Source organism: Bufo gargarizans, chromosome 3 (genome assembly GCF_014858855.1).
Source record: "Bufo gargarizans isolate SCDJY-AF-19 chromosome 3, ASM1485885v1, whole genome shotgun sequence".
NCBI lineage: Eukaryota > Metazoa > Chordata > Amphibia > Anura > Bufonidae > Bufo > Bufo gargarizans.
The window spans coordinates 333,154,815-333,180,268 of NC_058082.1; the positions used below are offsets into that span (position 1 = coordinate 333,154,815).

A 25,454-nucleotide genomic window follows, 5' to 3' on the forward strand; every position below is an offset into this window, starting at 1 on the left:
CATCAGATCACTTTGATTACTGTGATTCACTGAGGGATAGCAGAGATGAGTGTGTATCCAACCATTTGTAGCATAAAAAGGTGGTAAAAGAGAAGTGTGTAGCTGTATGTTCTAACAGATAATACCTTGCTAGGGACACAGAATCATGATTACCATGTCTGTGATTGGAATAGTGCTCTGTGTATCGCTGTCATATAGCACTGGAGGAGGTGAAAACACAGCTAGGAGTACTGGCAAGAAGGAAATGTACTGTCTAGTACAGGAAAACAAACTGAGCATGCTCCCTGGAGTACTGGGCTCTGAATGATTATGTAATGGGTGTAGCTATTAGGCTGAGCTGTAGTAGTAGGTGGAGAGGAACAAGAGAGACTATTTAATAACCATTTCCCCCTTATTTAATGGATCCGTTCATGATGTATTGTATTATTTGTAACATAGCCAAGATGGATCCATCATGAACTCCATTGAAAGTCAATGGGAGATGGAACAGTTTTCTATTGTACCAGATTGTGTCAGAGAAAACAGATCTGTCCTCATTGACTCAGTGTGTGCCAGGACGGATCCGTTTGGCTCAGTTTGGTTAAGCGGACAGCAAAACGCTGCAGGCAGCGTTTGTGTCCGGCTCCATAGCAGAATAGAGACTGATTGGAGGCAAACTGATGTATTCTGAGCAGATCCTTATCCATTCAGAATGCATTAGGGCAAAACTGATCCGTTTTGGACCGCTGTCATGGTAACTGATCGGAGCCCCAGGATTACACTGCTGGGGCTCCGATCAGAAGCTGCCACCGACGAGGAGGGGACACTGTGGCCACTGCCACCAATGATTTTAATACTGGGGGGGGGTTGAGGGGAGGGGGCGCACTTCGCCACCAATGATAATTAACATTTAATACTGGAGGCGGGTGTGGCACCTGAGGGCTTAACTGCCGCTGATTGCAGCTCCCCACCTCTTGGATTTGTATTAAACGTTTACTTTCATTGGTGGCGCAGTGCGCTCGACCCGCTCTCCTCACATGTGGCTGTGGCAGCAGCAGTACCAGCACAGGGGGAGGGAGAGATTGCTTCCTTCTTCCCTGTGCTTCTGAGGAGCACACTGAGCCCGATTCTCGCGAGAACTTGAGCTCATTCTCCTTGGCTTAAAGCGGGGCTCTCTGATTGGAGGCGCTCACAGCCAGAGAGAAGATAACCACTCCCAGGGAAAATACAAGTCTCTGCCTAGTATAACAGAGTCGCGTCATTATAATATAAGGCGGCAAAATATACAGGGCCAACAGCGGACGAACGGGGGGTTCTTTAGAAAGAAAAAAAAAAAAAGTGCCATGGCATCAGTGGGGGACGCCGTATAAGGTAGGATAATAAGACTAAAGCCTGATGAAAGGTTCTCTTTAAGGGGTTAAGAACAACTGGGACAAGATGGCAGCCCCCATAATCGGCATTAGGAAGTAGAATTTAGAAAAATGTTCAGTTAGAGAATTAAAAAAAAAATTAGAAAGAGGATGTGTCTCTATCTGGTATCAACTGTCAGAAAATACATTTGGTACAGATTTTCTTTTAACCCTTTCGACCCCCGGAGGGTTTTTCATTTTTGCATATTCGATTTTCACTCCCTGCCTTTCTGGGGTGACAACTGTTTGTATAGCCAGCTGTATGAGGGCTTATCACAGATAGAAATACCCCACCAGAACCAGGAGTAACCAGAAGCATAAAACATACCATTGCAAGTGTCCATTCACACCAGTCACAGAATGCTGCAGCCAGCACGCTCCAGACGACAACCAGCATACACAGGATAACTGTAGCCAGTATGAGGTTACAGGCAGCCAGCCTACACAACAAAGAGTGACAGAACTGCACACAGCATCCATACTCAGACCCTGTTCACACGCAAGGCCGCAGCCAGCATGCATTGTAGAACCAGCATACATGGGAACACCCACAGCCAGTACACATAGCACATGCTGCCAGCTAGCACAGCACTGGTGACCAAAACCACAGGGATATGGGTGTGGGGAGACACAACACAGGCAACGGTTCACACACTAACACCGCAGCCAGCATGCAGCCCCAAGCAACCAACATACACAGGAAACAGCCAGCCTACTAGGTGAACTGCACTGTGACACAGATGCATGCTCAGTGGGTGTTGGACCCCCACCGGTCAGGTACTGATGACCAGAGGATAGATCATCAATATAAAAGTCTTGGGAAAACCCCTTTCATGTGATTGCCAAAGTATAAACTGCTAATGGTACTGGTCAATGATAACACAACAAGGTGGTGCACCATTTACTTTGGGTTGTGCAGGAGGGTTTATATTGAGGCAGGGTCAATGCTATGTACACACCCCTTCAGAGTCAATTTTTGTTAATGATATCATTTTACTAACTTTTGGCTAAAATTATTATTTTTGGGGCTTTATTAAAACTATTGCTGTTCTGTCGTAAAGGGTTAACTGTTTTTCTAAATGTGTGACTGGTACTTTCACTTTATGCATCTAATAAACCTTTTCTCTAAACTACTGAGAGGACATAAACACTAATTTAAGCCACATTCTTATCAGTTAGATAAGAACTGAGCTATAATGAGTGTTTATAATGTCAGAGAGCAAAGATAAGGAGCTTAGCTTCCCTGCCTGACACAAGAGAGAAAATACATAGGCTGCTTCTAGAGCATCTTAGCTATGTTCAGAAAAGATGGCTCCCTATTTTTAATAAAGAAAAAAATGCCTCAAAGGTGTACACAGCCTTTAATTTGACCCTGCCTCAACATATACCCTCCTGCAGAACCCAAAATAAAGGCTGCACTACCTTGATTGTGTAATCACTGACCAAGCAGTTTACTGTTCTTCGTCAATGTTAGCTCTGTCGCATTAAAAGGAACCTGTTGGCTACAAAATGCACCATAAACCACAATCATTACCGAGGGTTGGTGAATTTTATGCACTATGCAGGTCAGAGCTTGCACAGCACTGGGGATGGCACATGGGGTACACTGACCCATAGACCGTGCTAAAACCTTGATGTCTGAATACAAAATGAATGGGGACGTGTGCTGTCCCTGGAGAACACGTACAGCATTCATCCGTGAAACACTGACGTGTGAATGAGGCTTTATAGAGGGAGTAGCTGCTGCAGACAGAGCAGTGTGAGGGGCATGGCCAGCATGTGACTCATCACTGTGCAGTGCAGCCAGGCTTGTATATCAATAAAGTTATGTATTCAACAAAACAAGAAGGGGAGAAAGTAAACAGATCTGCCAGGATAATCTAATGTTTGCCTTCCGATTGGAGCCCCCACAGTGAGATCACTTGAAGTTTCCCAGGCCTCATTGTAAGCTGCCGGTAACTCTGTACTCCAGGCACAACTTTACAGACAGGCAATGAAAATCTCATAGACCATTATAGTTCTCTATCATGGTCTGTGAGATAAGCGATAAGAAGATCACAGGTTATAATCCCCTGGGCTAAAAGTTACTGAGTAAAAAGTTTTTTAAAAATACCATATTTTTCGCCCTCTAAGACGGAGGTCTGATTGGGGGACTTAATTGAGGTCTATTCTGAGGTCGGAATGGGGATCATTCACATGGAGGTCTGATCTGCGGTGTGATTGGGGGACTTATTAACATTGGAGGTCTGATTGGAGCTGTGAGCTGAGGTCTGATTAACATTGGGGGTCTGAGCTGAGGTCAGATTTAAAATGTTTTTCTTATTTTCCTTGATGCGTCTTATAGGGCGAAAAATACGGTATATACAAATATCACAAATACAAATCACCCCCCTTTCCAAGTGCGGATGCAGTGCGATTTTCACGCCTGGTTGCTAGGAGACAATCGGGATGGAGACCTGATCATTATTATTAGGGGTGCACCGAAATTTCGGCGGCCGAGAATGCACCTAATCTGTTTCTGCCGATATTTTTACATATCGGCCGGAAATAGCGGGGAGGGACTGGGAGGAGGAGCTGGGGGCCGGTGCGTTCACTGTGCTCCGGCCCCCAGCTCCAGTAGTTATAAAATGTTGTACAATTAATAAGCATTCTATTCATGAGGCCCCCTCTGCAGTATTACATTCAATACAGCCACATCCTACTCACAGGACTGTGCTGGCCGGCCGGGCAGACGAGCGGCAGCGTCACGACTGACGTCACATGCCTGCGCCGCCTCCTTCATTCAGAAAGTAGGCCGGGCACATGACGTTAGATGTGACGCTGCCGCTCCTCTGCCCGGCCGGCCAGCATTAAGATGACAGCCCTGTGAGTATGATGTGGCTGTATTGAATGTAATACTGCAGAGGGGGCCTCATGAATAGAATGCTTATTAATTGTACAACATTTTATAACTACTGGAGCTGGGGGCCGGAGCACAGTGAACGCACCGGCCCCCAGCTCCTCCTCCCAGTCCCTCCCCGCTATTTTCTATTAATTGTACAATGGGGGGGGCTGTGGATGGCACTGTTATGGGGTGGGTGGGGGTCTGTGGATGGCACTGTTATGAGGTGGGGGGGTCTGTGGATGGCACTGTTATGGGGTGGGTGGGGGTCTGTGGATGGCACTGTTATGGGGTGGGTGGGGGTCTGTGGATGGCACTGTTATGAGGTGGGGGGGTCTGTGGATGGCACTGTTATGGGGTGGGGGGTCTTTTAAAAGTATTTGGGCAAAAAGGCAGTTTCGGTTTCGGTCAAGGGGTATCCTGAATTTTCGGTTTCGGACCAGAATTTTCATTTCGGTGCACCCCTAAATTATTTTCCCTTATAACATGGTTATAAGGGAAAATAATAGCATTCTGAATACAGAATGCATAGTAAAATAGCGCTAGAGGGGTTAAAAAAATAATAATAATAATTTAACTCGCCTTTTTTTATTTTTTAATACGGGACAAGGCAAATTAAATGGTGCCATTAAAAATGCATCTTGTCCCACAAAAAATAAGCCCTCATATTGCTGTGTGAACTCAAAATGAAAACTGAACTGAACATTTTAAAAGTTATGACTCTTGGAATTGGAGGAAAAACGAAAAAAATGAAAAACAAACTCAGACCTTTTTTTTAGGCACTGTTATGAAAGGGTAAACCTGGCCCATTTAATTTTTTTTAATGCCCAGGCAACTTTGTGCATGTGGTGGTTTTGTGACTAACTTTTATTTGTTTGCAAAAATTATTTTGGCAGTCAATGTTTTTTTTATTTGACCCTGCAGCTCTGCTCCTGCCCTGAGACACCCGGTGGACACGTGACCGCTGGGACTAACATAGGAAGCGGCTCCTGCTCTCCCCCTGCGCTCAGGTAAGGCTCTCCTTCCGGGACAGGGTCCCCGCTGTGTCCGATAGCCAGGACCCGACCTGCTCCTGCTAGATTGCAGGAGCTTTAATTAGTATATGCAGGTAGGATGTGTATATATCCAGTGGGCAGTTGGGAAGGGGTTAATGAAGTAGGAGTCAAGGTTAATAACTTTGTGGTCTAGCTGTCATGGATGTAGTAGGGGAACACCAAAAGACAACAAGAAGGAAGAGGAAATACACTAGGCCTCACTGCTATAGAAGGAAAAGGGTCACCACCTATAAAACTCTGCTCCTGGCCCTAACTCCTATCCATACACAGGAACCTCGGATACCCTGGTAATCCTCTGATGCCCTAAAGGTAATGACAGGGCAGAAACAACCCATGCCTTCCCTCGTAAAGTTACACGCGTCTCGCTGAGGCCTAGTAAACAAGGGGGGGCATACAAAACACAACAAGTGGAGCACTTAACTTCTGAGGATGATGGATGAACAGGACTTCAACAAGAACCACACACCAGCTCTTCCAAAACCAAATGAAGCTATTCAGATTGAGAAGTGATGGGTAAAGTCAGACTAAATAGGGAGAGGTAAAGGTCACATGATCCACACCTGAACAGGAGGTGTGGACATACTAGCAACACAGAGACAAAGTGAAACCAAAAGAAGCTGTCAGATCACTCATGTGCAGTCAGTCTTTCAGACCTTCTAACACCTATCACAGGTGTGAGACTAGCATAAGTTAATAGTTTTGGTCAGTTCCTTTTAACCTCAGTGTGTCCTCTGCTGATGATTGTAACAGACAACAATGGCGCACATGGTCACCTCATTAAAGGGAGTTTGTCATGTCATTTTCACCAATATAAGGGCTCATGCACACGAACGTAGCCTGCTTTGCAGTCCGAAAATTGCGGATCCACAAAGCATAGATTCTGGCCACGTGTGTTCTGCATTTTGCAAAGAATCCTGTCCTCTCTAGTAGTGTTTCCCAACTCCAGTCGTCAGGGCCCACCTACCGGTCTTGATTTGAGAATATCACACAGAATGAACACCTGTGGTAAGTCCTGAGGCATTGACACTAATTATATCACTTGCTCAATACTAAGGAAATCTTTAAAACTGGCAGTTGGGCCCTGAGGACTAGAGTTGAGGATCACTGCTCTATAGAACTATCCTATCCTTGTGCATAAAACAAAAAATATAGGACATGTTCTATTTTATTTTTTATTTTTGCGGGGCACCAGAAAGGACATATGGATATCCAAATCATGTCAACTGGTCCGTGCCATAGCTGCTTGGTGCCAGGGAGGCTTTGATCCCTTCAGTACCACCGCCATACATGTAGGGGGGGAAATCCTATTTTTAAAACAGCAGAAACCTGGTAGCTATTTTTTTAAACACGAAACGCCCGGATATAGTGTCTGCGATTAGTGATTGCAGACGTTTAACCCCTCAGATGCATTTATTTTATTTTTTTTAAACCTGTAAACCTCTGGGTGTCAGAGGGCATTCAAATTTGTTTTTGTGTCATTGTGCAGGAAGTTCGCCACTTCTGTCATATTTGTCTAGTTGGATGTGATAAAGTCAACGTTTCGGTTATTCTTGCATAATTTTCTGAAGATTAACCCCTTCCCGACTGCCATTCGGCGATATACGGGCTATCTGCACATACCCCGTGCAGATAGCACATATGTATAAGTTATGGCACCTCTTTAATCCAAGCGCTGCAATGTGCTTGGATTAAAGTTTCTGCCCCTGCACTGCCGATGTTATGGACAGTGTAGAGTCCAGTACTGCCAGCAAGGGACCAATTAGAGTGGTCCCTTGCCAGCGATCACTCCGATTGGTTAGTTCGTGCAGACTAACCAATCGGATCGTCTCAATGTAAAAGTGCCGTGTTCAGGCTCTGATCTGCACTCTGCATTGAAAAGAGCATTGCAAAGTACTGTATAGTACAGCCATTAAGCCCCACTGGATCTTCAAGATTTAAAGAGGACCTTTCACTTGTATAAACTATGTGAACTGAGTATGCTGCCATATAGAGCGGCGCCCGGGGATCTCACTGCACTTACTATTATCCCCGGGCGCCGCTCCGTTCTCCCGTTATAGGCTCCGGTACCTTTGCTCATTAAGTTATAGTAGGCGGGTCTTCCCTTGTCCTGTGGGCGTCTCCTTCTCCTAGGCTGCAGCGCTGGCCAATCGCAGCGCACAGCTCACAGCCAGGGATAAAAAAAACTCCCAGGCTGTGAGCTGTGCGCTGCGATTGGCCAGCGCTGCAGCCTAGGAGAAGGAGACGCCCACAGGACAAGGGAAGACCCGCCTACTATAACTTAAGGAGCAAAGGTACCGGAGCCTATAACCGGAGAACGGAGCGGCGCCCGGGGATAATAGTAAGTGCAGTGAGATCCCCGGGCGCCGCTCTATATGGCAGCATACTCAGTTCACATAGTTTAGGCCTCATGCACACGGACGTTTTTTTTCACGGTCCGCAAAACGGGGTTCCGTTGGTCCGTGATCCGTGACCGTTTTTCCGTCCGTGGGTCTTCCTTGATTTTTGGAGGATCCACGGACATGAAAAAAAAGTCATTTTGGTGTCCGCCTGGCCGTGCGGAGCCAAACGGATCCGTCCTGAATTACAATGCAAGTCAATGGGGACGGATCCGTTTGATGTTGACACAATATGGTGCCATTTCAAACGGATCCGTCCCCATTGACTTTCAATGTAAAGTCTGGAGTTCTGTTATACCATCGGATTGGAGTTTTCTCCAATCCGATGGTATATTTTAACTTGTAGCGTCCCCATCACCATGGGAACGCCTCTATGTTAGAATATACTGTCGGATATGAGCTACATCGTGAAACTCATTTCCGACAGTATATTCTAACACAGAGGCGTTCCCATGGTGATGGAGACGCTTCAGGTTAGAATATACAAAAAAACTGTGTACATGACTGTCCCCTGCTGCCTGGCAGGTGCTGCCAGGCAGCAGGGGGCAGACCCCCCCCCCTGTTTTTAACTCATTGGTGGCCAGTGGGCCCCCCCTCCCCTGTTGTTAACTCGTTGGTGGCCAGTGTGCGCACCCCCCTCCCTCCCTCCCTCTATTGTAATAATAGCATTGGGGCCAGTGTGCGCGCCCCCCCAACCCCCCCCCCTCCCTCCCTCTATTGTAATAATAGCATTGGGGCCAGTGTGCGCGCCCCCCCAACCCCCCCCCTCCCTCCCTCTATTGTAATAATAGCATTGGGGCCAGTGTGCCCCCCCCCCCCCCCCCCCCCGATCATCGGTGGCAGCGGAGTAGAAGATTCATACTTACCTGGCTGCTGCGATCTCTGTGTCCGGCCGGGAGCTCCTCCTACTGGTAAGTGACAGGTCTGTGCGGCGCATTGCTGTCACTTACCAGTAGGAGGAGCTCCCGGCCGGACGCAGACATCGCAGCAGCCAGCAGCCAGGTAAGTATGAAAATCTTCTACTCCGCTGCCACCGATGATGATTACAATAGAGGGGGGGGGGGGGGGGTTGTGGGGGTGCGCACACTGGCCCCAATGTGTTAAAACAATAGAGGGAGGGAGGGGGGGTTGGGGGGGCGCGCGCACACTGGCCCCAATGTATTAAAACAATAGAGGGAGGGAGGGGGCGCGCGCACACTGGCCCCAATGTATTAAAACAATAGAGGGAGGGAGGGAGGGGGGTGCGCACACTGGCCACCAACGAGTTAACAACAGGGGAGGGGGGGGGGCCGCACAATGATATTCAAACTGGGGAGGGGGGGTCTGCCCCCTGCTGCCTGGCAGCCCTGATCTCTTACAGGGGGATATGATGGGGTTAATTGTACTATCATATCCCCCTGTAAGAGATCGGGTGCTGCCAGGCAGCAGGGGGCAGTCTTGTACACAGTTTGTAGTGTATTCTAACTAGAAGCGTCCCATCACCATGGGAACGCCTCTGTGTTAGAATATACTGTCGGATCTGAGTTTTCACGAAGTGAAAACTCCGCTCTGAAAAAGCTTTTATGCAGACGGATCTTCGGATCCGTCTGTATGAAAGTAACCTACGGCCACGGATCACGGACACGGATGCCAATCTTGTGTGCATCCGTGTTCTTTCACGGACCCATTGACTTGAATGGGCCCGTGAACCGTTGGCCGTGAAAAAAATAGGACAGGTCATATTTTTTTCACGGCCAGGAAACACGGCTCACGGATGCGGCTGCCAAACGGTGCATTTTCCGATTTTTCCACGGACCCATTGAAAGTCAATGGGTCCGTGAAAAAAAACGGAAAACGGCACAACGGCCACGGATGCACACAACGGTCGTGTGCATGAGGCCTTATACAAGTGAAATGTCCTCTTTAAGTGGGACTTGATGATAAAAAAAAAAAGTGTGAAAAAAATATAAATGTAAGAAAAATTCAAAATAAAATAAATGGCCTTTTCCCACATCTGCTCATTTATAAGAGAATAAAAAATAAACTACACATAATTGGTATCGCCACATCCGTAATGACCTGATCTATAAAATGATCATGCTACCAATCCCAAGTGGTGAACGCTGTAAAAAAATAAAATAAAAACTATGGCAGAAATGCTGTTTTTTTGCTTTACCTCCCAAAAATATTTAATAAAAAGTGATCAAAAAGTCATATGCATCTGAAAACTGATACCAATAAGAACTGCAGCCCATCCTGCTAAAAACCTGCCCTCATACAACTGTTATTGGAAAAATAAAAAAGTTATGGGTCTTAGATTTTGGTGATGCAACAAAAAGTTTGATAAAAAGTGATTTTATGATTTAAAAGTGGTAGAAAATGAAGAAAAACTATATAATGTTAGTGGCGCCATAACTGTATCATTCCACAGAATAAAATTATCATATCAAATATACTACATGGAGAACCCAACCCCCATAGAAAAAACTCTAACAAATGCAATTTTTGCCCGCTTCACCTCCTAAAAAATTAATTTAAAAAAAAGCACACAAAAAAGCCCTATAGACCCCAAAATTGTACCGTCCTGAAAAAAAAAAAAGCTCACGCAGCTACATTGATGGAAAAATCAAAAAGTTATGGGTCTTTTAATTTGGTGATGCAAAAAAATATATATATTTTTTAAGTTTTAGAAAAAGTGATTTTTATGATATAAAAGTGGTAGAACATGAATAAAACAATATAAATTTGACATCGCCAGAACCGTATCAACCCACAGAATACAACCATCTTATCAAGTATACCACATGGAGAACGCCATAACAAAAAATAAAATGTCAGAATTGCATTAGCCACTTCACCTCATAAAAAATTAAATAAAAAGTGATCAAAAAGTCATATGTACCTAAAAATGGTACCATTAAAAACTAAAGCTCACCCTGCAAAAAAGTAGCCCCCACACAGCTCAGTCAACAAAAAATGAAAGTTATGGCCATTAAAATCTATTTCAGCAAATTTCATGTTAGAAAATGCAGATGCCGCTCCTTTCCTTTTAAAATTCTGCCGTCTGCTCATTTAGCAGTTTACAACCACATATGGGTTGTTGCCATATTCAAGAGAATATGGGTAACAAATTATTTTCTCTTGTTATCCTTTGTTAAACTGAAAAATTTGGGCTTTTTGGCGAATTGTTCTTGTAGCCATGTGTTTCTAAATATTATGACACGCCTCTGAGGTAAAAGTGGTCAGTAAACCCCTCAATTAGTTATTTGAGGGGTGTAGTTTCCAAAATGGAGTCCCTTTTGGATGGTTTCTACTTTAGTGGTGCCTTATTGTGCCTTAAAATGACACGACACTCAAAAGCCATTCTAACAAATCTGCTCTCGAAGAACCATGTTGCTCCTTTCCTTCTGAACCCTGCCGTGCGCCCATACAGCTGTTTACGAACATAAATGGGGTGTTTCTGTAAACTGCAGAATCGGGGTAATAAATATTAAGGTTCATTTTGCTGTGTTATAGAAAAAAAATGGATTAAAATTAAAAATCTGCACAAAAACTGAAAATTTTAAATTTCACCTCCATTTTCCTTTAATTGTGTGACACCTAAAGGGTTAACATAGTTTGTAAAACCAGTTTTAAGTAATTTGAGGGGTGTAGTTTCTAAAATCAGGTCATTTATGGGTGGTTTCTATTACGGATCGACCTATATAGATTTTTTTAGAGCCGATACCGATATTCTGTGAACTTTCAGGCCGATAGCCGATAACTTATACTGATATTCTGTGCATTTTCATTAAAAAAAAAAAAAAAAAAAAAAAAAAAATATATATATATATATATATATATATATATATATGCGCTTGTGAGGTATATAAGGAGTGTATATGATGTAGTATATGAGTTAAGGTGTGTGTGTGTATGTATGTATATATATATATATATATATATTTTCACACTGTAACTGTATATGTATAATATGAGGTATATAAATATATACCTCACATATACAGTGTGTTAAACCTCATACTACATCATACACTCCTTAGAGTCCTTATATACCTGATAATAGAATGTGTACACAACAGCAGCAACGTTTCGGTTACATGGTAGCCTTTTTCAAGCTTGAAAAAGGCTACTATGTAGCTGAAACGTTGCTGCTGTTGTGTTCACATTCTTTTTAAGTACAAGAAATAAAGATGGAACCGGAGATGCTGCTGTGTCCGTGTTGTGATTGCTGATCTCTACAGAGCTTTGCTAAACACTGACCTCCATAGCGGACCGTCTCCTTAACTGTTACCATCACAGTGCCTGCCCCACTTGACCTCCACAGCATCCGTGACCTCGACAGCGTCCCACCCCTTTAAGTGACCTCAACAGTACCCCATCTCCTAACAGTGATTTCCACAACACCCCGTCCCCTTAACAGTGACCCCTACAGCAATCTGCCCCTTAACACTGACCTCCATAGTGGACCGTCCCCTTAACTGTGACCTCCACAGCAGCATGTCCCTATGGTGGCCTGAGGTCCGGTTTAAGACTCCCTGCGAGCTGTTCAAAAGAACAGGGATGTTCTTTTGAACAGCTCACTCTCAGACAGCAGCACTGTGCTGTCTGAGTGTGAGCTTCAGGGAGAATGTCACCCTCCCTCCCACCCCTGCAGCTGACAGAAGTAAATTTGTACCTTAATTTCTTAAATCCCTGTTGGCTGCAGAGTGGGAGGGGGTGTGGCCTAACTGGATCATGGGTGTGTCATCCACAGCGCCCTGCCCCTTTAAAGCTGACCTGCAGCAGAAAAGAAAAATGGCTGGGTTGTTATGGCAACCTGGTGTAAAACAGTGTGTATGTGGAGACTAAGGACCTGCGAGCTTCTATTGGCTGATGAGGGACATGCGACTGTGTGTATGGCAGTTGGGATATGAAAAGAAAAACCTGCAGGCTTTTATTGGCTAATGTAGATATATAATCCCAGGAACGGTACATCCTAGAGAGCTGAGACCCAGTCTAAAACCTTACCTGACACCTGATTTACCTGTGTGCCAAATTTCGTGATTGTATATGCGACGGTGCAGATTCCTTTAGTGGACGTACATACATACATACATACATACATACATACATACATACATACACTCAGCTTTATATATTAGACTAGCTGATGACCCAGTGTTGTTGGGGTATTTATTTATTGCAATTTTATATTAAATAGCGGTGGCTTTCACAGTGGCCGCCCCCTTTAACGGTGACATCCACGACGCCCGTCTGTTTAATAGTTGCTCCCCCCCCCATGCATGTAGCAGTGTAGTTGTGCTGTCATACGTCATATGACTGAATATTTCAGGACCTGCGAACTGCTAAAACCTGTGATCAGTTGTTATGGCAACCTTGAGTAGGATCTGAGAGTTTCTATTGGCTGATAAGGGACATGTGTATGGCAGTTAGGATTTAAGTGAAAGACTGGCAGGCTTGTATTGGATAACACAGGTCATTTTTGGGGGGAATATCTTCATATTCTAGGTTCTTCAAAATAGCCACCTTTTGCTTTGATTACTGCTTTGCACACTCTTGGCATTCTCTTGATGAGCTTAGTAGTCATCTGAAATGGTTTATAATACAAATTCTAAGTAAAGGAAAACGAGTAGCCATCATTACTTTAAGAAATAAAGGTCAGTCAGTCCGAAAAATTGGGAAAACTTTGAAAGTGTCCCCAAGTGCAGTCACAAAAACCATCAAGCGCTACAAAGAAACTGGCTCGCATGCGGAACACCCCAGGAATGGAAGACCAAGAGTCACACCTGCTGCTGCGGAGGATAAGTTCATCCGAGTCACCAGCCTCAGAAATCGCAGGTTAACAGCAGCTCAGATTAGAGACCAGGTCAATGCCACACAGAGTTCTAGCAGCAGACACATCTCTAGAACAACTGTTAAGAGGAGACTGTGTGAATCAGGCCTTCATGGTAGAATATCTGCTAGGAAACCACTGCTAAGGACAGGCAACAAGCAGAAGAGACTTGTTTGGGCTAAAGAACACAAGGAATGGACATTAGACCAGTGGAAATCTGTGCTTTGGTCTGATGAGTCCAAATTTGAGATCTTTGGTTCCAACCACCATGTCTTTGTGCGACGCAGAAAAGGTGAACGGATGGACTCTACATGCCTGGTTCTCACCGTGAAGCATGGAAGAGGAGGAGGTGTGATGGTGTGGGGGTGCTTTGCTGGTGACACTGTTGGGGATTTATTCAAAATTGAAGGCATACTGAACCAGCATGGCTACCACAGCATCTTGCAGCAGCATGCTATTCCATCCGATTTGCGTTTAGTTGGACCATCAATTATTTTTCAACAGGACAATGACCCCAAACACACCTCCAGGCTGTGTAAGGGCTATTTGACCATGAAGGAGAGTGATGGGGTGCTGCGCCAGATGACTTGGCCTCCACAGTCACCGGACCTGAACCCAATCAAGATGGTTTGGGGTGAGCTGGACCGCAGAGTGAAGGCAAAAGGGCCAACAAGTGCTAAGCATCTCTGGGAACTCCTTCAAGACTGTTGGAAGACCATTTCAGGTGACTAACTTCAAGAGGTAATCAAGAGAATGCCAAGAGTGTGCAAAGCAGTAATCAAAGCAAAAGGTGGCTACTTTGAAGAACCTAGAATATGACATTGTGAGGAATATGGATTAATATTTACTGTTAGCCATGTCCTCACCCCCCCATCTGCTGACAGATAGCTCCACAGGAGGGCCCTGGTTCAAAGCCCCAGCCCTGACTGTAATTTGATGCACCTCTTGGCATGTTCAGCTTACATGCAAAATAAGTTCCGTCCCCTCCCCCAGGGGATCCAACCTTCAAGGAGAAGGTCACACCTCAGTGCACCAGTTTGGAGCCACCTGAATATGGCAGGAAAACCCTCAGCATGGGGTATCCGCCCTTGCCCAGGATCAATGAGACCTCCCAGACATGTTGGCACCTACCTTTCATAAGGAATTATGAATCGCCTGGCCATCGCAGGCGCAAACCGGATACACCGAATAGAACATGTCCTATTCTTGTCCGTTTTAGGCATTGTTACAATGGATCCACAATTTGTGGACCGCAAAACACATACGGTCGTGTGCATGTAGCCTTATCTGGATCGTGGTATCTGCACAGTTCATGAGGCTTTCTGCACCCACTCCTGGATTAATAGCGGAGGTGGTAAAGACTTAAATGACCCACGGGTGCTGTGATGATTCAGCTCTTCAGAAGGAAAGAAGTCGCTATCAAGATTTCTAAAAATAAACAGCGTTGGGGCTAAAAGAAAACAAATTAATTTGATTAATTGTGCAACCCTAGTCCTCACCATTCACTAGAATGTTCACCAATTTGAATGGAGTGGCAGACATGGATGCATGTCCACTGCTCCATTCAACTCTATTGGACTGCTAGAGATGGCCAAGTACAAGCACTATGTTTCTCCAGCAGTCACACACAGTTGTTAAACCTACAAACACCTCTCTGTCCAACCTAGACAGCGACACATACCACCTGTATAGTATCTAATCTATAAGCAAAAAAAGCAAGTGGAGATAGTATATCAAAATATCACTTTATTCTCGAATATAATAAATAAGGGAAAAGACAGGATGGAAAACAGTATACAGAGAAACATAGGGCAGTATACACAATTGCGGGACCATGTATGTCCACACAAATAAGAATTGATAGCCTACAGGTAGAGATAATTGTGGTGCATGAACAATCAATCCTGCGTAGAAAATAAGATAAACCCAGCAAGGGGTATATGCTATGCAACAGGATCAATAGATCACTGATTGTTCATGGACCTCACATCAACAAAAATTGTATATACATGGACATCCAAGACTCAGACATATATGGTAAATGTCACAAATAAAAGCGGTCACTGGATATCAAAATATGATGATGTCCCACGGATGGTATCCTGGGCCTAATATGGATGTGAAGTGAGACCATGTATAGATATACCGTGGTACTATACATGGAACGTACCTGAGGACATGATGGACGCAAGTGTAAGCCCAAAAGCGCAAGACCTCGACGCGCGTTTCACCTCAGCGGCTTCGTCTGACACAGTTGTGCCAGAAGTTCACAACGCCATCCTTTGTGTAGTGGACAAAGTGTGTAGCTGCAGCACTGCTGGCTTCACTTCACTACACAGTAGATGTAATTGTGTAGTTCCCACATTAGCATTAAAACGAAAACATGGATCAGAAGGGGTACCGGGGGTCGGACCCCCCCCCCCCCCCCCCCCCCACACTGATAGGTTATTACCTGTACTGAGGATAGGCAATCAGCATCAACTCTCTGTCTATGGTTAGCTACAGTAAGAAGTAGGGATCAACCAATATTTTATTTTATTTTATTTTTTTTGGGCCGATGCTGATAATTTCTACTGATATTCTGTGAATTTTCATTTTTGGAAGAAAAAAAAAAAAAAAAATCCTACACATCTGCTGAAAATTAATGTTTATTGTTAATGTGTATTTTTTATTTTTTGTAAATCTTTCTTTTTCATTTATACTTAATATGTTGGTGTTTTATTTTTTGTTTTTTTTTAACTTTTTTTTTTGTTAGTTTTATTTTTTTACTAACTTTTAGCCCCCTTAGGGACTAGAACCCTTGTCCTATTCACCCTGATAGATCTCTATCAGGGTGATTAGGAGCTCACACTGTCCCTGCTGCTCTGTGCTTTGTGCACACAGCATCAGGGATGTTATCATGGCAGCCAGGGCTTCAGTAGCGTCCTGGCTGCCATGGTAACCGATCGGAGCCCCAGGATTACACTGCTGGGGCTCCGATAGGAGGAGCAGGGGAGAGGGGATCCACCAATGATTTAATGCTGGGGGGAAGGAGGGGGGTGGGGGCTTTGGGTACACTGCGCCACCAATGAAGAGAAATCTCTCATTTGTTTATATACAGGAGGCTGGAGCTGGCTGCATTATCACATAGCTGGCTCCCGACCTCTATGAGCGGTAGCTGCGATCCGCGGCACCTGAGGGGTTAACTACCGCGGATCGCAGCTATAGTTCATAGAGGTCGGGAGTCGGCTATGTGATTCTGCAGCCAGCTCCCGCCTCCTGTTCAATTTGAATAAATGAGAGATTTCTCTTCATTGGTGGTGCAGTGGCCACAGCCCCTCCCCTTCTCTTGTACTCCCTCCTCTCATTGGTGGCAGCAGCACAGGGGGGAGGGAGACACTGCTTCCTTCTCCCCTGTGCTGCTGAAGGAACACGGAGAGCGCAAAATATCAGCAAAATAGATGCTGATACCGGTAGCGGTCAAAATCCTGAATATCGGCCGATTAATTTCGGTAAAACCGATAATCGGTCGATCACTAGTAAGAAGGAAAAATTACTTGTTTATAGTTTTGTATTAATTTATTTATTTTTTATTTTTTTAAACTGCTATTTAATTACCTTCTCCCAATCCTTCATACACAGGCCAGATGGCCACTTGTAAAGTGTCGGGGCAAGAAAGCGGCTTGCCCAGCAGTACTCGGGGAGATGCTGAAGACATGGAGCTGACAGAATTGGGGCCACTCTTGGAAACAGGAAGAGAAAGAAAGGGCCAGGCATCAAACTCTGTAAGTATACAGCAACGTGTGATTGCTGAATATATCACTCCTTTTGCATAAAATATACCTTTTATTTTCTGCTTGTGTCTATAAGGTATCTGTAAAGTGTTTAAAGGGGCTGTCGCGTCATGGACAATGGAGGGCATATCGCTAGGATATGCCCCCATTGTCTTATAGGTGCGGCTCCCATCACTGGGACCCACACCTTTATCGAGAACGGAGCCCCGCAAATGAAGGATTGCGCATGCGCAGCCAACCTCCATAAATTTTTCTATGGAGCTGGCGAAAATGGCTGATTGCTGGCTTGGCTATTTCTGTTGGCCCCATAGAAATGAATGGGAGCGGGGGCCGTGCGTGTGCGGTACGCTCCCATTCACTTCTATGGGGAGACGGCTTGGTGATGGCCATACCGGAGTCCCCCGGGCACAACATTGCGGGGCTCTGTTCTCGATATAAGTGCGGTTACCAGCAGTGGGACCCACACCTATAAGACAACAGGGGCATATCCTAGCGATATGCCCCCATTGTCCATGCTGACACAATCCCTTTAAGCCACTTTTCCCATTGCCTATGCTGAGGCTTCTGTCGGGGAATCTTTCAGATGAAGCTTCAGGCACACACAATGTATCAGGTGCTTCTCAGAAGGCCATTATTAAATGGGTTCAATGCAAATCATTTAAAATGGCCACCAGAAACCTGTCCTAGAATATGAATAAAACTGTTTGCCACCACTTAGAGCTGCCTAGGTGGGAGAGGGGGCGGGCCTCACTACACTGCTCTACAATGGTGGGATGCTGCCTACGATATGCTATTATGGCTGAGCAGCCTGACAGAAAAACTCACCAGTATGCTGTATATGCAAGTGCCAGATCATATTGTGTATTGAGACCAAGTCACTCCCCTAAATGGCTCTGCAAGGGTAAGTTAACCAATACTGCTCACATCCTGGGACAGGTTGCTGGCAGCCATTTTAAATCATTCCGGAGAACCCCTTTAAAAATATTTCACAGAGATAGATAGATAGCTAGATAGATATTTTTTTTTTTTTTAAATGCAGTAGAAGAACGAAACCTGTGGTGAGTACTTAGAGACAAAAAAAAATCAATTGGTATAATGTGGGCCAATGGGTCTATTTATTGCATGTGCCAGGAGCTATCCATAGAGGTCGCTATGGTCTGATGCCTAACCTTCACTATATCAGAAACTACAAGGTACAGTGTTTAAAGGGGATGCCCAATGAAGACTGACTGAGGGAAGATACAGCCAGCCAGACCACCCTGACATTTCCACAATCGGTGTAATGTAGTATTACATGGCGACCATGTCTGATTGTCCATATAGTAAATGAATGGCTGGATTCCAATGGAGCGAGAAGTGAGCTTATAGAGGGAGATCGCTATTATTTAGTGTGGTTGGCTTAGTGAGACAATCCCTCCCAATGTACTATTGGAGCAAAATGAAATGAGTTGCAGAGGTGCAGGTTTGTGTTCATGGTGTATTGCAATCCTGATCGTTTTTATTAGTGATGATTTTACTTGTTAGACTAAATATATTGTTCTTCCCCTTAAAGATACTTGAGACCCAGTAATCTACTCGGGTAGATAGCAGAAACGGTGAACCAAAGATTTGTTTCCTTGTAACAGATAGTCCAGTGATATTAGATGTTTTGAAATGAAATAATGCCTGATTCTGCTATAGGGAAATGAAAGCCAAGCAGCAAAGTTGGCTCAAGAAGAAGAGGAGGAGGAGGAGGAGGTTAGAGTACTGACCTTACCACTTCAAGCACATCATGCCATGGAGAAAATGGAAGAGTTTGTTTATAAGGTGAGAAAATTAAAGGAGTTGTCAGGGCTAAAGATATTGATGACCTATGCCAAGGATCGGTCATCACTATCAGCTTTCAAAGGAGAAATCCACAGCACACCAAATTTTTTTTTTTTTTTTTTTTTTCAGAAGATGCTTTTAATACATAACGTTTTATTTTACATCATTTTGTTCAATACAGAGAAAGTGTCAATGTAACCGGCCATGAAAGAAACCCCAACGTTTCAGTCGGGTAATGACCTTTATCATGATATCCAGAAGGAATATAAAACAATATCTTATGGGATAAACTAGATTGCAAACTGATAATAAAAATAATCAGGATGTAGCATTAAAATGCCAATAAATGGTAGATGCTTTTTCATATAAATAGGGAAAGTATATGTATATATGCTGGCTGGATTAGCAATCGTATATCACTCTCGGTAAAAATGGTTCAGAGGAGAAAAGGGCAAATAAAGTAGGGGATAAATGGGTGTATAGTGTGCATAAATATCCTCTGTATATAAGTCCAAACAGTGTAATTAGTTACATTAAGGTGTATATATATATATATATATATATATAGTACAATTGGGTATACATAAGAATAATTATGGAGGGTGAAGGTCACTGGAGAAATGAAGGCAATCAAGTAGGGAATGGACAAGTGCATGAATATCCACTACATCCCTATAATATAATTAAGTCCCTATAATATAATCAAGTACATATACTACTGTTGGGTATATATAAAGGATCATGGAGAGGGGCATAGAGTACAGTACCTGTGGCCTCAGTTGGACATGTGTGCTATGGAAGCGGACGCCAGTTCGGGCGTGCCACCTTTACATAGGGGTTGGAATGTAGCGTCTTCCAGGAGGTGACGCATCGGGTGTCTGACGTCACCCGGTCAAGAGGCGCGCGCATGTGCATAGCGCACGGTGAGGCTGAAGAGGGCAAGCACTATGCCCTTATTGTACGGAAACTTCCTACAATGTAAATACATAATGGGGGGATCCTGGTATGTTGGGTATATGTAAATAGTGTAATAGGAGGGAGAAAAGGAGGGGATGCTAAAACAAGGATAATTAAGCTACGGCTGCAAAATGGGAAGATGTGATGGACACTGATAGTCTATGGGAGTATTAAGCTATAATTACTGGATATACAGAAGAGGATAAGGGTGATATGATGTATGTGTTAATGACTCAAATATAAGTGTAAGCTGAAGATATAGTGAGATATTGAAGTACTGTATATTGAAGACAGAGTTGAAAAGAATCCAAATAAAAGGACAGAACTGACAAAATAATAAAAATGGTAGGAAGGGTAAAGTGGTTAGTCAAAAAATTATAACTGGTTGGTTATGAGGGGTAGAATAGTTAATGGAGGGTGGAGAAGGGGGGTGGGAAATCTCACCCATGGGATCTAGATCCCTAGGGACCATAGTCCCTCACGATCAGATTGGCAGGTATCTGACTTCTGACACCCCCTTCTGATGAGCTGATTGCAGGGGTCACGAGGCATATGCAAGCGCTGCATCCTCTTCAGATGCATGCTGTCTCTCTTGCAATGTTGGTGAAGTTTAATTGCAGTTGTTATCTCTTTCAAGTGAACTGGAGAGAAAGCTGTAATTACACTGCACCACCAGAACAAGGGAGACAACTTGCAGGTAAACATTGAAGAGGAAACAGCTGTCTCAAGAGCACTGCAGCTCTTTAGAAAAGCTGATCGGTGGTGTTGCTGGGTGTCAGACCCCCACCAATCTGATATTGATGATTTATCCTGATGGATAGTTCATCAATATCTATAGCCCGGACAACCCCTTAAACATTTTACTGGTAAAACTATGTTTATATCATCGGTGGCTGAAAAATCTGATGCTGATATGAAACAAGTAGAATCTTCCTCAATAATTGTCAATTTTAGTTTTTGTTTCTGGGGTGCAGTTTTTAAATCTACATGCAGACAAATTTGCACTATACCTATTCCCTCCTGTATGTTGCATTTTATTGATGATGTGCTCATTCTATGGAAAAGGGTATAAGCTGAAATTCATGGAATTTTTGTACCTAAACCTTGGAATGTACTTTATTACAAACTTACCACCAAGCGCTCTACCCATAGAAGTGAATGGGAGTGCACTGCGCATGCGCTGTCGTTGCACCTATTCATTTCTATGGAGCCAACGGAAGTAGCCGAGCCATCACCGCTATTTTCGGTGGCCGCATAGAAATTAATGCAGGGCAGCCGCGCATGCGCGGTGCACCCTCCGGGACTTTGCCTGCTGCCTAGCGATATGCCCCAATTGTCTTAGATTGGAATACCCATTTAAGCCTTGTATTCTGGAAAGTGAGAGTAATGAATATGTGGAGTCTCTGTGGGTAGAAGTACATGGAGGGAAAAACAATAATAATATATGGATAGATTAGCCCCCTAATATAACAGAGTTCTCAGAAATCTATTACTAATGGAAATATACGAGGCAGCAGAGGTCAGTATTATGGGAGACTTCAACTACCCAGATATAGACTGGGAAACTGAAACCTGTCGATTTCATTAAAAAAAATAGGGGGAGATTTTTGCAAAAGGAAAACTGGCTTAGTTGCCTATTGCAACCAATCAGATTCCACCTTATATTTTTCAGAGCTACTTTGGAAAATGAAAGTAGGAATCTGGTTGCTATGGGCAACTAAGACTACTTTCACACTGGCATTTTGGCTTTCTGTTTGCTCTCACAAGCGGTCCAAAAGGATCAGTTTTGCCCTGATGCATTCTGAATGGAAAAGGATCCGCTCAGAAGGCATCAGTTTGCCTTTGTTCTGTCTCCATTCCGCTTTGGAGACTGACACCAAAATGCTGCTTGCAGTGTTTTGGTGTCCGTCTGACGAAACTGAGCCAAACGGATCCGTCCTGACACACAATATAAGTCAATGGGGACGGATCTGTTTTCTATGATACAATATGGCACAATTGAAAACTGGTCCGTCCTCAATTGACTTTCAATGGTGTTCAAGACGGCTCCCTCTTGGCTATGTTAAACTGATCCGTTCTGAACGGATGCATGCGGTTTCTATTATCTGAACGTATCCTTCTGTGCAGATCCATGACGGATCTGCACCAAACGCGAGTGTGAAAGTAGCCGAAGCCTGTTTTCCCTTGCACCAGTTTTGATCTCCCTCATAGATTCTTGTCAGTAACTAAAGACCATAACCTTTCCCAACTGGTACAAGATCTTACAAGGGGACTTCGTATTAACCAATAGACCTGGCAGAGCAAAAGACTTGCAGGTTGGGGGACACCTGGCAAATAGTGACCATAATATAATACAATTTCAACTAGGAATTTAAACGCAGTCATTTCATTTAGCCACCATATGTATGCAAACTCCATAAGATTGGTAACACAGTTTGGACTGAGCCGTCATTAAGATACTCCAGCATAGCATCTCTTAGAAAGCCTTCAGTTAACCCATAACATATGTTAGACTTACCGGCCGACAGTTTCTGGGCTCTGTTTTTGACCCCTTTTTGAATATTGGCGCCACCCTTATCAAGAGCCAATCATGTGGAACAGATTATGTCATTCTAGAGTCCTTAAATATAAGAAATAAGGGTCTGTCTGTTACATTAATTCACTATCTGGAAATTTTTTGGGAGTATACATCTCAGTGGAAACTAAAAATATAACGGAAATTTAGGACGCTAAAACTAATATGCTTTATTAATACTAGTTAAAAACCAGGGGAAATGTGAAACATGATTCACTCATATGTAAAATCTTCTATCAAAGATGCCTAATCTGGTTGGGTCTATTTTACACACCCAATACCGATATTAAGGTGGATTACAAAACAAAATAGGGTTGATGGTGTTTATAGTAAATATGAGAGCACCTGATGGTCAGTGTTCTGCTCACTGAAGTATGACCAGCTCCCACAGACTGACCCCTTATATATGTTACTCACCTGCTGGTTATTTATGACAGCACACAGCCAAAATGGGAATACTCTCAAGACACCTCACCACCTGCCCACCACTAACAAAAGCTACCGTATATGTTGCATCACATGCTCGATGCGTTTCATCAAAGAATCATCAGGAGCGGATGTAAAGCAAGGTAGAAGAGCATGTAGTGGAAACTTATGCTGCCACACTGGTGTTGTGTGACAGCTCCTCCTTTGTGCGTGTCCCATTGGCCGCGTGTTCTTCACTCCTCCAAGGGGTGTGGCTAACTCCCATTTATATCCCGGCAGTTGGGTTTTAACCCTGAGTCATACATTGTATGAGGAGCAATAATAGCAGCCACTTATTTTATGGTTGACTGGGCCCGTTTATAAATAACCCTGACATGGTTATGGGCCCAACATGGATTACCATAAATGTGCATTACCATTAACTGTGGCCCCAATTCCCGGTTTATTAACAGCGCTTTAATATCACCACCGTAACAGATGTTCTTTATAGTTTCTTCTCATGTACATTGTCTCTGATTTTTGGGCCTTGGCTGTTACTATGTTGCATCTTAAATGGCTGGCTGCATCTAATGTTCCACTTGCCCATATACTATGAGTTCACCATATAACTTCCAAATTATGATATTTACATCTAGTGATCCACTAGCCCCTCATATGGATTCACTAACTTAGAAATCGTGACGTCACTATCTTGGAACGTATAGCGGCCATGGCTTTGTTCAATTCGCCATTCATCATCACCGTTCTCATAGTGTCCCTATTCAGTTACATGTCCCGATAGGCGACCTGCGCACATCGTCCCTGCTAACTAGTAAGGAGAGGAGGCTGGATTTATCTTGTCCGGCCGCGGCTGACGCGAAGGGGTAAGGCACTTCAGCTCCTCCTTTGTGCGTATCCCATTGGCTGCTTGTTCTTCACTCCTCTAGGGGGTGTGGCTCACTCCCATTTATATCCCGCCAGTTGGCACGGCCGCAGTAGAGCCGGAGATTCTGTCACACAACACCAGTGTGGCAGAATAAGTTTCCACTACATGCTCTTCTACCTTGCTTTACATCCGCTCCTGATGATTCTTTGATGAAATGCATCGAGCATGTGATGCAACATATATGGTAGCTTTTGTTAGTGGTGGGCAGGTGGTGAGGTGTCTAGAGAGTATTCCCATTTTGGCTGTGTGTTGTCATAAATAACCAGCCGGTGGGTAACATGTATAAGGGGTCAGTCTGTGGGAGCTGGTCTTACTTCAGTGAGCAGAACACTGACCATCAGGCGCTCTCATACTTACTATAGACACCATCCACCCTATTTTGTTTTGTAATCCACCTTCATATCGGTATTGGGTGTGTAAAATAGACCCAACCAGATTATTAGGCATCTTTGATAGAAGATTTTACATATGAGTGAATCATGTTTCACATTTCCCCTGTTTTTTAACTAGTATTAATAAAACATATTAGTTTTAGCGTCCTAAATTTCTGTGATATTTTTTGTTTCCACTGAGATGTATACCCCCCAAAATTTTCCAGACAGTGAATTAATGTAAGAGACAGACCCTTATTTCTTATATTTAAGGACTCTAGAATGACAGGATCTGTTCCACATGATTGGCTCTTGGCAAGTGTGGCACCAATATTCAAAAAGGGGTCAAAAACAGAGCCCAGAAATGGTCGGCCGGTAAGTCTAACGTGTTATGGGTTAACTGAAGGCTTTCTAAGAGAAGCTATGCTGGAGTATCTCAATGAGGGCTCAGTCCAAACTGTTACCAATCTTATGGAGTTTGCATACATATGGTGGCTTAATGAAATGACTGTGTTTAAATTCCTAGTTGACTTTACAGTGTGCATATTGGTATTCAGGTTTTAATATAAATCTACATTTTTCTATTTTTTATAAAAAGGTATGGGAAGGCCGGTGGAGAGTAATTCCTTATGATGTGCTCCCTGATTGGCTTAAGGACAATGATTATCTTTTGCATGGACACCGTCCACCAATGCCTTCATTCCGCGCCTGCTTCAGGAGCATTTTCAGAATACATACTGAGACTGGAAATATATGGACTCATTTACTAGGTATGTTACTGGTGAATACTGTATAATGGAAGCTTATTATAAATGGGTGGGTAGGAAGCATGGCATCTGTGCTGCCATGTATATACAAACTCTGCCGAAAACCAGATGTGTTTACACTCTCGCCATGCAGGTTCAGTTGATGTGTTAGTGAGCAAGTTTGATGACTATCTTTAGTAGAATATGTTCATAATTTTCTAAATGCTCTTGTTAACCTATTAAAAGAGCACTGCGCTCAGAAAAATATCAGAGTACAGTAAGTTTTTAGTCGTCTTTTAAATGCATCCTGTTTTCCAGCTTGTATATTTTTTCTCACTTT

The 25,454-nt window shown here is 43.8% G+C and overlaps 1 protein-coding gene across 1 annotated transcript in view; it reads left to right on the forward strand.

Moving 5' to 3' along the window:
- ADIPOR1 (adiponectin receptor 1) overlaps positions 1-25,454 on the forward strand; it is a 61,462-nt gene that overhangs the window by 24,059 nt on the left and 11,949 nt on the right. Inside the window, exons 2-5 of the mRNA XM_044287284.1 lie at positions 5,194-5,279; positions 17,157-17,299; positions 18,989-19,114; positions 24,967-25,138. Of these exons, the coding sequence (XP_044143219.1) occupies positions 17,162-17,299; positions 18,989-19,114; positions 24,967-25,138 (436 nt within the window). The 5' untranslated portion in view covers positions 5,194-5,279; positions 17,157-17,161. The remainder of the gene's footprint in view (positions 1-5,193; positions 5,280-17,156; positions 17,300-18,988; positions 19,115-24,966; positions 25,139-25,454) is intronic.